Raw genomic sequence first — 14,850 nt, 5'->3', positions numbered from 1 at the left:
CACTTATAAATATTAACTTGGCCGGTGTTGCGCCAAAAACGGATTGTTTCCATGTGTAATGTCTTTACTTATATTGATAAACAGACCTTGTTGAACAGGATTTACAAATGCGATGTGTATAAAATGTAAAAACTTGTGTTACTGTAGCTACATTATAACCAGTCTGGACACTTGGAATATGTTTGCAGGACTTTTGTTATGTTTGTCGTGCGTTCTGCTGCCCTGTTGGCCAGAAAGCTTAAAAAAGACAATTTTAATGTCAACCAGATTTTTTAACTGGATAAATAAAAGATAAAAATCACCGACTGCAGCTTCGACCTTGTGACAGGAATGTTTTTGTGGCTCAAGATGACTTGATATCATTCATGACCGACACTTAAGACGTGTTTCACATATTATAGGTTATTTTTAGCAGTTTAAATCCAGACAGTTACTTTTTGTACTGGGATCCACGTTAACGTTAGCCACGTCACTGCTATCAGGTACCTGCTAGATTATCAGGTAGCAGCTACCTAATAGCAAAATGATAATGTTAATCTTGGAGCTACACATCAAATATTATAAGTTCTGTCCGTTTGTATCATTAATATCGTTATTAATTAATTTAACAGTTTCTTATTTGGTTATTTCCCCCACGATATCAAAAATAATACCGTGTATCGAGTCCTCTCACTGGGTATTTCTGAGAACAAGTGCACTACACGGAGGTTAAGGTGATGCAGTTTTGAAACGTACCTCTGTGATGCTGCGTAAATGCTTTTCCTGCTGTTTGAGTGCGTGCTAATAGAAATGCTCACGTGTTTACTGCTGCTTGTTTGTGGGGGATTTGTTTAACAGGACTCCAGCTGGCTTGAAAAATGAACAAACAGGAAGCAGACTGCTTTTGAATCCATTTCCTGCCTGATGTAATGGCGGGAATATCACTGTTAATGGTGGGAGCTAAAAGCAATTTCAGTTGTGTACCTCTGGACAACTCAATGTCTCCCACCATGTGTTGGATTTATGTCTGGCAGATTCACAGTCACAATGCATCATTAATTTACTCTTGTCCCCAGGTCTGCCCCATAATCATAAATGAAGCCAGTGAAATATTGTGCAGCATCCTATCTGTATTGCTGACAGGCCCAGGAGCATGAAAAACCCTGTGAAGACGACGCTGCTGTGTGTGACAAATTGGGTGTTTGACCTTGAGCTGTGTAACAAAAGCGAGTCGAGATGAAGAACAGACGATTGTTTTTGCTAAATCGAGCTAAAGCTTATTGTCAGGGATGAGTCAGCATCACCTGACGCCAGCACAGGAAACATTACATATTCATACTAGAGATGGCACGATACCACTTTTTTATGTCCGATACCGATATCATAACTTTGGATATGTGCCGATACCGATATGTTTTTTAATCAATAAAACTGTTTTTTTAATATCTTGCTGCATTTTGTATAAGTTCATACTCAAGTTTAAATAAACAACAACACTAAAGCTATTGTGTTATACCTGTATGTAAAAAACACACTCCACCCAAAATATTTCATAGTTCAGCAAAACTGATCAATCTAATAAACTTAAACCTGCACCATCCTCCCTACTCTGGTGTTTTAAAGAGTACTTAGCAGAAATATTTAGCAACCTGACTAATAGGGCTGCAAACTCCCAGCAAAAAAAAAATAAAAATAGGGAACCACACCCCCCACCTCATGATGCTTAATCGACGTAATCAACTTTGTAATCAACTGCTCTGCCACCTGAGCTACAGGTGGCAGAGCAGGTCAGCCACTAATCAGAAGGTCGGTGGTTCGATCCCAGGCTGCCTCCTAGCTGCATGCTAAATATCCTTGGGCAAGATACTAACCCCATGTTTGCCTACTGGTGGTGGTCAGAGGGCCCGGTGGCGCCAGTGTCCGGCAGCCTCGCCTCTGTCAGTGCGCCCCAGGGCGGCTGTGGCTACAATGTAGCTGCCATCACCAGTGTGTGAATGTGTGTGTGAATGGGTGGATGTAGTGTAAAGCGCTTTGGGGTCCTTAGGGACTGAGTAAAGCGCTATACAAATACAGGCCATTCACCATTTAATTTGACGCAGTGTGGAAAAAAAATGCACAGAAATAAATTATTTTTTTAAAAATAATTAAATAGATTCAACATCTTCCTTCAACAGAACTGCAGACTGCACAGATGCTACCTTCCCAAAGGAAAAAGTACTATAGCTTACTAGGGTATATTAGACTTAACAGTTACTATATGCAGTAATGGACTTTGGGTGTCAGATTCAGATAATTATTTATTAAAAGCTCGACATTTTAAATGAGAATAAGAAAGAAAAGTATGTCTTTGTGCCCCCTTTTCCCTGTTCATGCCCTATCGGCCCCCCTGGCTAAACTTTGCTAGATCCGCCCCTGCACAGTTACAGCCGTCAGCTGTAGAAAAAGATCCTCGAGTAGAAAGTAATATTAAATACATTCTAACAACAGCTGATCAAGGTTAAACGTGCTGCTGTTGTTCAGCCGCTGGTTTCCTCTTTCTGGTGCAAAGTGGGCCAAAAACAAAGACGGACTCGCGACAGAAAAGCCGATCAGCTGATCGTTAAGCAGTTTCAGATTGAAGTAGCAGCAAGAAGAGACAGTCGCTCCAGGTATTGGTTGTTAAGCTTAACACTGGAATGCTTTACAGACATTCAGAGATGAACTTACACACTTGCTTTACTTCTCTCTGGGATCACTTCCTCAGAGATGAAATGCTGGTTTGGTAGCAGGCTTCAAAAACACACAGCCACTCTATCACGTGACCACACTGCTCCGACATGCTGAGGTTATGAGCCGAGTTACGCCGTGTCGCAAGTTTTGTGAGGTGCTTTTTTTATATTTAATGGATCGGATTACATTTTTTTATTTCTCTCCGATATCCGATCCAGTAATTTAGGTCAATATCGGACCGATACCGCTACGTAATATCGGATCGGTCCATCTCTAATTCATACATCAGCTAAACATACTTCACATGTGGACCTAGAAATACATTCACAGTGACAGTGAATCCCGGACCCCGCCCCCATGTTTCCTCAGCACTTCTTCAAAACTAGTTCATTCAGCTACAACAAGCTCACCATCCTGATTAACAAAACATGCAGGCAGATATAAAGATACAGAACACATGTTCCCTCCAAATAATGCTAAACTGTGTTTGTGGCAGCTCACAGCACGGTGGATGTTTGTGCCGTGATGTTGCACACGCATGCAGGCAGACAAACACAACGCAGTCACAGCGAGTAATAACAGAAATATGAATCTCATGAACATTACGCAGGAAGCACTAACTAACCATCCAGTTAATGATACTGGTGTCATTTCTGAAAACCTGTGTTGTGTAAAAATACATCACAGCAGAGCGACAAGGTCGGCGCTGCCAAAAGTCCACGTGTGCACCTTTGGATGATGTCATGTTCCTTCTGAAAAACCGACAGGTACATTTTTCTACTGATCAACTAAAGAAAAGGAAGCAGTTATAGCCGAGGACAGCAGCTGTGCATGAGCCAGCGGCTCCACAACATCAGGCTGAAGAGTTCTAGAAATCCTGCTAATTACTGAAAAAAACATCTTCAACTCTTAAAAAGTGTTGGTAATATAATTATTAGTCTTTGAATAAAATTTAATCTTTTTAGTTTTCTAAGTTTTACTTTCAAGTATCTGAATTGTTCCTTTTTACTGTATTATTATCATTATTGCTACATCGTGTAAATTTGTTACATTTAGAGAAGATCTTTTTGAAACACTGCCTACATTTACAGTAACAGTGGTATACTTCACCCTGCTTCTCTTTTATTCAGCAAAAATCTCACTAATTCTTATTTAAAAAATCATGTTTTTAAGCAACAACAGTCTTTTCACAAGATTATTTCCCACACTCTCGAGTTTGGTGCCACGCCTCCGCCCTAAATGTCTTTGGTTACAGGATATTTGAAGGTTTCTTGGATGTCGGGCATGTTTCACATCTCACAGTCATTTAAAGGGAATCTAATGAATGTAATGAAATCATATTTGAATTAATGGCAATAAGCTTATTCTCTTCACATCTGAGTTTTATCTGCAGGAAAACCCGCTGCACTGTACAACACAACTCTATTTGTCCAGGACAAATATTCTTTGCCTCTCCCTCACACATCACTAAAAACGACATAAACAACAGTATCTCCATATCTACACTCGAGAAGGAATCCGACAGCGGCAACAACATGATGACTGGAGCCAGAAAGGTGAACTGCTGTACAGATGTTCAAAGGTGACAGTGGTGCCCGACCAATGAACCAGAACAGAGACCTGCCAAATAACTGCCGTCTCAGCAGATATCACTGAACTACCCTCAACAGCATAAAACCGATTGATTTACATGTTGAATGTGTTGATGTATACATGTTTGCTTCGGTTGAATAAACATGAGCTGATTTTTATCAGACACTTTAAGACCTTCCGCTTGTCCTTTTCAGGGTCGCTGGAGCCTATCCCAGATGTCACAGGGCGAGAGGCGGGGTCACAGGGCCAACACACAGGGACAGACAACCATTCGCACTCACATTCACTCGCACATTCACACCTGTGGGCAATTTGGACTATCCAATTCACCTGTCCCCACAAACTGCATGTCTTTAGATGGTGGGAGGAGGCCGGAGTACCCGGAGGGAACCCACGCAAACACGGGGAGAACATGCAAACTCCACACAGAAATCGAACTCAGGACCTTCTTGCTGTGCGGCAACAGTGCTAACCACCGTGCCGCCTATTTTACTTTACACTTTAAGACCTTCACCCAAAACTGCTTTTGGTAATATTTGATGATTTTGCCCAATCAGATAACTCGACGAGTTTGTGTAAATGCCAACAGGTACAACTATTACATCTAAATCTGTCAGTAAAAGTCAGCACATGCAAACACAGGATAAGTGAGTGCAGATGTATTATAGTGAGATCATTGTGCCTTTGACATAGTACAAATCACTTTGAACACATCTGGAATGACGTAAACTCCAGGACGTCTATTTGAATTAAACTGCAGACACACTCAGATGTTATTTTCTTGGTGGATCTATAATGTTTGAAGTAGGATATCAGACATTTTTCAGACATTTGAGCCACGATTAAATATATTAGACTAAGCACATCTGCTATAAATCACTTCAGTTAATAATCTGGTTAAATATCTTTAGACCACAGACTGTTTCTGCTTCACTCACTATGTGTTTATGCACACTCTGCATTTCATTATTAATCTCTGGCTCTCTTCCACAGCACGTCTTCATCCCCTCACTTCAACCAATCACAGCAGATGGCCCCGCCCCTCCCTGAGCCTGGTTCTGTCAGAGGTTTCTTCCTGTTAAAAGGGAGTTTTTCCTCCCCGCTGTCTCACACGGGGTCGTTTGATTGTTTCCCTGTTTTCTTGTATTATTGCAGGATCTTTACAACATGCAGCATCTTGAGCGAACCGCTGTTGTCATTTGGAGCTATACAAATAAAGGTGAATTGAATTGAATCAAAGATCAGGTACAGCTTGACAGCATGCCATCCAAAGCTCTCTGACTGACCTACAGGGTCCCTCTGATTCTGGTGGAGCACCTTGCTGTTGCTCCCATCCATGCTGGCCATGTTAATGGTGTTGCCGTCTGTCCAGTACATTTTCCTGCATGAGAAGATGTGAAACGAATATGCAGTAATTCAAAAAGGCAAAATATCAAAGTATAACATCAAAGTTATACAGCGCAATCAATGACTGTTGTTTTCTAAACTGTAACTTGAATGTGAGCCAAAACATTTGCTCTGACAGCCTTGTGAAAACACCCGAAGCATGTAGAACAGTTTCTATACAACAGGCTGTGATCCCTCGTTTTTCCAGGTGAGGCTTCCTCACACACTGAAGGTGAAGTACTCATAAAGTGCACAGGCTGCTCTAATCTACTTACCCCTTGGCAGGGTGCACTACAAGGCACCTTGGCTTATCAATGCCGTGGATGATGGACGTCTTTAGGGACCCATCAAAGCGAGCCACATTGATTTGGGACTCGTCATTTTCAGAGCTCAGCCAGTATAAGTTCTTGGAAAGCCAGTCTAAAGCCAGACCGCGGCAGTTGACTATATCTGTCAGGAAGGGCGTGAAAAAGCTGTCAGGCTCGTGCTTCAATGAAATACATGAAAACAAGATACATAAGAAGCAACATAACAACATACACACATGCTTATATAATGCAGAACAGATGGAAACAGCAACACATAATCACTGTGATAATAATTAATCTCAGTTACCAAACTTTAATATAACGAACACCTCTAAAGTCTAAAGACGTGCACGTTAGCTCAGAAAAGAACATGGTGTACGAATCCACACCCAACTGTGCTGGTACACCTGCAATCTCCATACAATTATCCTTATGTCATATTTAATATATTGATCATAAGAATATACAAACATGTGCATAATAATGTAATAAGAGAATAGTAATACCCACCCATGTGTACTGGTATATACGTGTTTTCTGTAACAGTCGCTCCACTGATGAGCTCTTTAGCTGAAGATTTTTGTCGATATCCAGGAATTTTGAGCTCTACTGTTTTATAAACATTATTCAAACTTATTATTTTTGATTAAGAAACCAAATTTCAGTTATTTACTTGCATTCCTGAACAGAAAAATATTTAAAGGGAATCTTGACTCTGAAAACTGAAGTCAGCTCGTCGTTGTCCTTATAAACATGTTTTTGACAGATTTCTCAAATATTTGTGTTTCCTTGTTTTTAGGACAGCTTGTCTGATAAATGTATTGAGCCGTGTAAACAAAACAAAAACCTTCAGGGTATCTTTTCATTTACTAACGTCTGGAATCGACTCACCTAAGGAGATGACAGTCTCGAGCTGGGTGCCGTTGATGAACGCTCGTTTGATCGTTTGAGTTTTGATGTCGGCCCAGTAGATCCTCTCCTCCTGGGAATCGTAGTCCACCACGGTGACGTCATCGATATCTGGCACCGTCAGAGCCGTCATGACGTTCATGTAAGGGTCGTCGATGTCCACGCCACGGATTTCGGACCGCCGCACATACAGGAGGAACCTTTTCAGCGCTGGTGAGATAATTAAGCAACCGATCACTTGGCATAGTGCACCTTCTGTTTTCACAGACAGGAGTTATAATAATGACCGATATGGACGTTGGTGTAATCTAAAGAAAGAGGAAATATAAAAGGTGTTCCCACTCACCAAAGCAGGACTGTTTGTTGGTGGAAAGCTTCATGAGGTGTGGACAGGTACAGGAGGCTGTGCGGTTGTAATTGATGAGACACAGATGTGAACAGGGACCACGTCCATCGTTCTTTTCACACGGGTTAGGAACTGACGGGAGCGAGGGAAGGGAGGAAAACACAACACAAAGTAAAATGAGGAGTTAAGAGATCAGACGGGATAATAACTGGATGCGAACTCGACTAAAAAGCCTCGGTGACATTTACAGGTCCGTCTGACTGCACGTAAGGAAATGAAAGCATCATTTTGCACTCGTGTGGCATTAAAGCAGAAAATAAATGAGAAAGCATGAAAGTGGGGCACTTCTGAAGAGAATAAATGAAAGCTCCGACACAAGTTCTGAACAAAGGTCACACTCACGAGAGAAACGCTGAAAAAGTCAAATATGTTAGGACGTCTGTTCTTAAACACGGAGAAAACGTTGGCTTTGCAGCTGATCCTGACGTATCTTGATGAGTTTGGAGGTTTACAAATACATGAAATTATACAAATAAAATCGTCTTTCATATTCTGCCTCTCGCATCAAAGGTGACAGTATCACTTGTGCTTCTGCTACCACAAACTAAAATGGTAAATGGCCTGTATTTATATAGCGCTTTACTAGTCCCTAAGGACCCCAAAGCGCTTTACACATCCAGTCATCCACACATTCACACACTGGTGATGGTAAGCTACATTGTAGCCACAGCCACCCTGGGGCGCACTGACAGAGGCGAGGCTGCCGGACACTGGCGCCACCGGGCCCTCTGACCACCACCAGTAGGCAACGGGTGAAGTGTCTTGCCCAAGGACACAACGACCGAGACTGTCCAAGCCGGGGCTCGAACCGGCAACCTTCCGATTACAAGGCGAACTCCCAACTCTTGAGCCACAATCGCCCACTAAACTGAGCGGTGCCCTTGTAGGCGCAATACAAAGGACTGAGTTTGCACCATTTCTTACTGTACTCTCTTCACACTAAATCACCTCAGTCAGACTAAAGAAAATCACCCACAGTTCAATAATTTCTCATCATGCTGCAGTCATATTTCAAAAAAGCATTTCTCTATCCACTCTGGATGATTCGTGTCAAACAAGCTCATTCAAAGCTTATTTCCCAAGCTCCTTCAGCAGCACACTGGAGAACCTCGTTGCATTACAAATGCGGCTCATTTAGACTGAAAAGAAGCATCTCTGTCTTTGCATTCTGGAAACAACACCCGGCCGACTCAGTATGCTAACAAGGAAACACGCTAACGGTGCTGCACTTGGCTGAATCGCCGTGTGGAGGAGCGACGGGCAGCAACATCGCAGCCAAAGTGTTGCTTTATTTGAAACTTTCAGAAGCAGCGGAAACTGTTACCTCTCAAAAACAAGAAGAAAACAAACACATTCATTTTCTGTTAAAGCCTCTGAATGCAGAACTTATATGTTTGTGTCCATCAGTCACTAAAGGAACAGAAGAAAATTAAGGTAGAGCTATCATCAGCTGTACGTTTCACGCCACTAAATAGATTATAGTGAAAAACTGACCCAACTGCTGAAAACAGAAACTCAGTGGAGACATTAATGTCTATGCAGTCTAATCACTGAGCTTAATGTAAGTGCACCATGATGTTACAGGAACACATCAGCATGTGTTGGTTAAACTGTTGAAAGTATAGATTTTTATGTTACTGCCTCTTTATAACGGCCAAATGAAAATAAGCTTCCTGTTGCTGTCATTCATTAGAATTGCCCCGATGCTCTCCTGGGCCCCCCTTCGGCCCCTGCTGGAAGCTTCAGAGGGAAGCTGGGTGTTGTGCTCATTTCTCCCACCTTCATTTCTTTTCCGATCCAGATGTTCAGGGGTCAGTGAAGCATCACATCCTGAGACACAGGTTCTGGCTAAAATGACTAATAGTGAGCTCATCCCCACTTGAGCTTTTTCCAGAAAGGATTCGACGCGCTGTCTCTCTTCTTTGGGTGAAAGACCTGGCTCACACTCATCTACCGTGACTGCGAGGACAGAACGTCCACTGACACTGAGGTCCCTGTATTAGGACATGTCTGTTGTTAAAGACAACTTGATGCCATTTTTAACTAACCTGCTGAATTCAGTGAAGAGGCTGCCTGATAGCAGGCGTGAGGGAGAGAAATGATACAGCACAGAACGACAATATTGTATCACTATTGATACAATATTGTAGTTCTGTAGTATCAATATTGATACAGTATCAATATTGATATTGTATCAATATTGTATCACTATTGATACAATGTTGATACAATGTTGATACAATGTTGATACAATATTGATACAATGTTGATACAATGTTGATACAATGTTGATACAATGTTGATACAATGTCAATATTGTATCAATATTGTATTGATGGATGGATGGATGGATGGATGGGTGTTGTTCAGTCTATCAGGTAGTGTTGTTGAGTGTATGAACTGAGATGACGTTAGCAACATTAAAACAGAAACCCAACAAGCACAAGACACACTTAGCGTGACCAAGGTGAGAAATCGAGAAAATAACACCGACTGCAAAGTTTTGGAAAACCATCGCTTTTCTTAAACACTCCAAACCCTGTAAAGCAGATCTGCACACAGCCGTACGCTGCATGCAGAGAAGCATAACGCTGGGTACGGTCTGACTAACTCAGATGCATGAATGTCACAGGCTGTGGATGTGACTGTAACAGCTCATGATGTCACAGAGGACCCGCGACTGTAATACCTGCAGTAAACACGTGGTCTACTCTCTAACACACACAGTTCAGTTTGTTAAGTATATGCAACGTTTATTTACTAATTTGGACATGTTAATCACGCCGTCTCCTTGACAACCACATTTTGCGGTAACAAAAATTAGGGCTGTCAGCGTTAACAAGCTGCCCCCGCTAACGTGTTGGCTCCGCCCAGCCCCACGCAAAGGGACTAGCCGCGTTACTGCAGTTTTGGCGGTAACGTCATTTTAACGCGATTAACGCCGACAGGCCTGGATAAAATGCATACTGACATGTTGAAAGTTGCAGTGATAGTGTTAGAGTCACGGTAGCGCCTCTGCAGGCTCAGATGATTCCCAAGTCGAGCTTCTCCAACAGTTCAACGGCATCAGTAGAACTCACTGTCATCACCCTGTTGTGTTCTTACTCTCTAATATACAGTCTTAAAGAGGCGATAAGCTAAAGTAACCTTCTGCTCGGTCCTGGTGTCTCAGGTCCATAAAGCCTCGGCTCGTTCAGCGCGTGCATGCAGATTTACCGACAGGTCTTGGTGATGACAGATAAAACATCTGCATCACACATGAGGAAGGAGGACAGGGCTGATACTTGATGGAGACATCGATCAGGTTGTTGGCACATGTGACCAAACTGTCAAAATCCAGGTTTAATTCTGATGCATCTGTTTTACAAATAAATCAAAATTCAATGTCAAAGAAAAAAAACAGTTGATTGAAAATGCAGTCAGTGCTATTAATTTCAAGCCTGGCACTGTATCTCACAGCCCGATCTGCATATCAAATAAAACACGTGTAGGCCTCCTGTCAGATAGCTCATCAACTCTGCTTCTTTTGTGGTCAGGAACTTGGCTTCTTAGCGTCTCGCTGAATCGATTACCTGTTCCACGGCGATGCGAATACAGATCTGGAGTGAATATTAATGAAGTTTCAGAAGTATTTTGAATATTTTCTGCAATCACAACACCCCATTCACACTTTAATTGATTTGCTTATTGGACATGCCACAGTTATTCACTGGCAGATGTGCTCCTCACTCAGCAGCTTCCATTATTCACATTTTGTACAAGAAAAAAAGGGAATATAAGCCAATTACAATAATATGGATGATGAAAAAAAAACATTAAAAGGTACCATTAACTCAAGCTAGCTAATTCTCTGCATGACTACCTTTTCATTCAGACACATGCTCATTGACTGACAGGCCAAATTAAGGCAAAGGCAGAAGCTGAAATTAATTGCAATATGCTTCATTTTTCTTCCTTTTGCTACATGAGACTGAATCCACAGTAGTTCCTCTAGTACGACAGGATTAAACCCAAATTCAATTTTTTATTGGTGTTATAACTGAATGCTCTGATTCATTATTTCAAACTCCTTAAACACGTTGTACACATCCAGCCATCGAAGCTTTTCCCGTTTCTAACAGCAAAGCCAGAAATAACGAGCTCACCTTGCGGTTGCCTGCTGGGGTGGAAGATCTGCAAGTCAAAAGGCTGAGCACTCGTCTTCTGGATGACCGTCACATTTTGCCCGGTCCACTTATTGGCTCTCGCTAAAGTGTTCGTCCTCCAGTCCGTCCAGTAAACACTGCCCCCGAAGAGAGACACGGCGAAGGGGTGGGACAGGTATTCGTGGCCCCTGAGGATCTCGATGACGCCCGTACCATCGTAGAGGGCAGAGAAAATGGCGTCGGAGCTGTTCAAGAGAGGCCGACAGCGTATCAGTGCTTTAAACGACTCTTCAAACGCATCGAAGGGGACGAGTGGACACAGGGAGATCACAGTGAAACCCTCCAGTCCACTGATGGACCTACTAAATTGTTCAAGACCCACTTAAACCAAGAGGTGGCCATTGTACCAGATATTACATTTTCTCCATTATTTCATGCCTGCTGGGAGAATTTAATGCCACACATGCCTCAGAAGTCCTACAAAGAAGATGAAGACTAACCGTGCATCGGTCCAAACAATTCTCTTTTCCAAATGGTCCAGTGTTAGTCCGTTAGGCCAGGCTCCAATCTCCATGTCCTTAAACACAATGTGTCTGCCTCCTCCGCTCATTGATGCAGCCTCGATTCGGGGGAAAGTAGCATCCCAGTCGGTCCAGAAGAGGATCCTTGGAAAAGGAAAAATGTTTATACAACAGACCAAGAAAAAAACATACATCCACAAAACTGCCTGTTAGGCTTTACAAGCCATCATTTACTGCTGTTTGTCAAAGCCAGAAGCTGAAAATGGGGTAATTGCTCGCAATAAAATGATGCTGTAACTGCGTGTGTTAACACAGACAGTGGCAATGATGATTGTCCAAGAGCAGCACCAGCGATCCGGCGCAACCCTCAACATCTGTGACAGGCCTGGAAATGGGAGGCCATCTGTTTTATTATGACTTTTCACAGCTCAATGAGGCCTGAAAATGAACACCATTATTGATGCGGCCAGGACACTACCCCGAGTCCTACTCCAACGCAGCAAACATCAACGCTAACGCCGGTCCACAAGGTCATCCAGAACGGACGGGAAACCGGGTCCTCGAGCTTAAATCACACACCGACGACAACGACACTGTGTTAGGAAGAAATATCCTCGAGCAGATCGATAGCCTTATTCACTTGATAAGGCGTCCCTGATCAATGACCCACTACTTTGAGTGGATTTGAGTAATTAGATTAGAATTATTGCCCTGTAATGGAAATGCGCCTTTAGGCACCAAAAGCAGCCATTAATCCTACTCTGCACAACCATGAAATGTACTGTAGTCATCCTCCCGCTATAGGGGGAGTGCATGAGCAGATTACTCATTTCTTAAGAGTGTTAAATTGATTTTTGGAAAGTCTGGCTTTGCTCTAATCTTAAATGCACCGGCCAAAATATACAACTCATGGTTAGTTCTCAGTGAAATCCGAGCAGCACACCAGCAGCAGAGGCAAACCGATTCATGCTTTGCTGATGATGGATGCTGTAGACAGACAGTGTAAAATTAACTCGACTTCCAGGATCGCGGTGGTTACGCACATAACCGATTTCTTACTTTTGCTCTTGGAAAAAAGTAACTCGTTTATTTTTAACATGTCTCGGGTATTTTTTTAATGTCAAGCAGTGTCGTCTTAATGGGTAGAGCTCTATTATATTTATTATTATTAAGCACTGATGCAAAGCACTGAGGGTAAATTCAGATTGTGGGTGTGTACATGTTTAGGCGTCCTTGTGAGGACAGAAAATTGGCATGTTGCGTCTTTTACTGCTAAATTTGAGCTCACAGTACACTGCCTGTGTCAACAGGAGCGAACCACACTGCACTGGATCAAACAGGAGCAGCCGGTCATATTTCTGACGGGACATTTTGCTCCAGACCAGAACAGAACAAAGAGGTTTTCTTACGCTGGCCTTGAACGCCATGTCATAAACGTCCTGGTGATTCAGCCTCCTAATGACTCCTTTGGCTGGTTTCCGGGTGGGATGATTGTACAGCTTTGAATGACTTTAACCTCCTGAGACCCGAGCACTTTCGTAGCATGCATCTTTAATTTCTCTTTGCTATTTGGCTTTGTAGAGTTCGATAGAACACCATAAAGTCACATCTGACTAACGATGTGCAAAACTCTTTATTTGGAGTCTGAACACAGCAGCATTTAGTACAAAAACTAAGTGAGAAACAACAACTTTGCCCCTTTGAACAACATGGCTCATTGGAAAGAGCAAAATTTAGTCTTGTGGTCTAGACAACCCAAAATGTGACGTCCCCACATGTGGACGCCCGGTCCTTTTTGGATCGTCTCTAAACTACACAGGTCAAAAGTATACAGACAGGCTCACATACGTACACTCACTTGGTTTAATTACTGAAATAACCGACTACAACTGACGATGTCTCTGTGGCAGAATAAAGACAGCGCTCACTGGACTCACCAATACTTCCTCAGTAAAGGTCTCAGGACGATGACATGTTCCCACATGCTGGGACAGGTTTCATCAATTCAAACAAAAGCATGTAGATATAAAGATGTGTCATCAGTTTCTGAAAGAAGACCTAAACTGTCATCCTGGGATGTTCAGGAACAAACCAACGCTCAAGCTGCCATGAACTGGAAACAGCTGCAACACCAGTGTGACCGACCACACTGGAACCAGTTTTACATCGCCATGGACTGAGGAGGTGCCCGCTCTGAAATCCACACCACGCTGCTGTCTGGACAAAGGTTTTCTGGTCAGAGGAGACAAAGACTGAGTCGTTTGGCTAAATGACGAGAAAGGTGAGGATGAGAAACTCCGATATTCAGATCCAAGCCTTTGTTATGCATCGACGTCCTGACAGAAAACATTCACCTGACTTAAAGCAGACAAACGTAAGCAGCAATCCTCACCTACATGTGTGTTAAAATGATCAAAAGCATGATTGTAATTACTTTCAGACATTTACCAGTTTATCCGTCTTTTATTCATTTACTTTGTGTAACAAAGACAGCATGTGGACAATCTCCACGTATAGAAACATAACCTCCACCTACTTCACACTAACTGAAGAGGACTTCTGAGAAGATGTAAGATATTAAAAAGAAAACTATTATGCACGTAATAGCATCATTGTTTCACTAGCTGAGATAAATATATGCACATATATCCAGATGTCCTGAAGTTTGACTCTTCCTGTTCCCACGTGCTGGAATATGTTTCTTATAAAGGAGATTTAAATCACTCTAATCCAAAAAGCATTATTACAACAAAAACACACGTGAGGTACCTATAAGCCTGCAGCCTTTAAGCAATGCCTCGTGCATTTCAAGCTAAACATGACGAGCTCCCACTGTTCTCTTTCTCTTCAGGCACCAACAACATACGAAGTCTCCAGATGTGTCGTATCAGTGG

General features: G+C 42.5%; 1 protein-coding gene across 1 annotated transcript in view; it reads right to left on the bottom strand.

Moving 5' to 3' along the window:
* Nucleotides 1-14,850, bottom strand: part of lrp1bb (low density lipoprotein receptor-related protein 1Bb) — a 276,779-nt gene that overhangs the window by 104,641 nt on the left and 157,288 nt on the right. Inside the window, exons 26-31 of the mRNA XM_086266712.1 lie at nt 11,936-12,100; nt 11,436-11,680; nt 7,231-7,362; nt 6,867-7,094; nt 5,943-6,117; nt 5,568-5,662 (exon numbers count right to left, since the gene is read on the bottom strand). Coding sequence (XP_086122838.1) covers nt 5,568-5,662; nt 5,943-6,117; nt 6,867-7,094; nt 7,231-7,362; nt 11,436-11,680; nt 11,936-12,100 — 1,040 coding nt within the window. The remainder of the gene's footprint in view (nt 1-5,567; nt 5,663-5,942; nt 6,118-6,866; nt 7,095-7,230; nt 7,363-11,435; nt 11,681-11,935; nt 12,101-14,850) is intronic.

Source organism: Aulonocara sp. 'chitande type north' Nkhata Bay, linkage group LG16 (assembly GCF_057382095.1).
Source record: "Aulonocara sp. 'chitande type north' Nkhata Bay isolate Kocher_YH1m ecotype deep benthic linkage group LG16, A_spYH_male_GT1.1, whole genome shotgun sequence".
In the NCBI taxonomy this organism is placed as follows: Eukaryota; Metazoa; Chordata; class Actinopteri; order Cichliformes; family Cichlidae; genus Aulonocara; species Aulonocara sp. 'chitande type north' Nkhata Bay.
The sequence above is the reverse complement of the archived record's forward strand: the minus strand, read 5'-3'. Positions and strand labels throughout refer to the sequence as shown.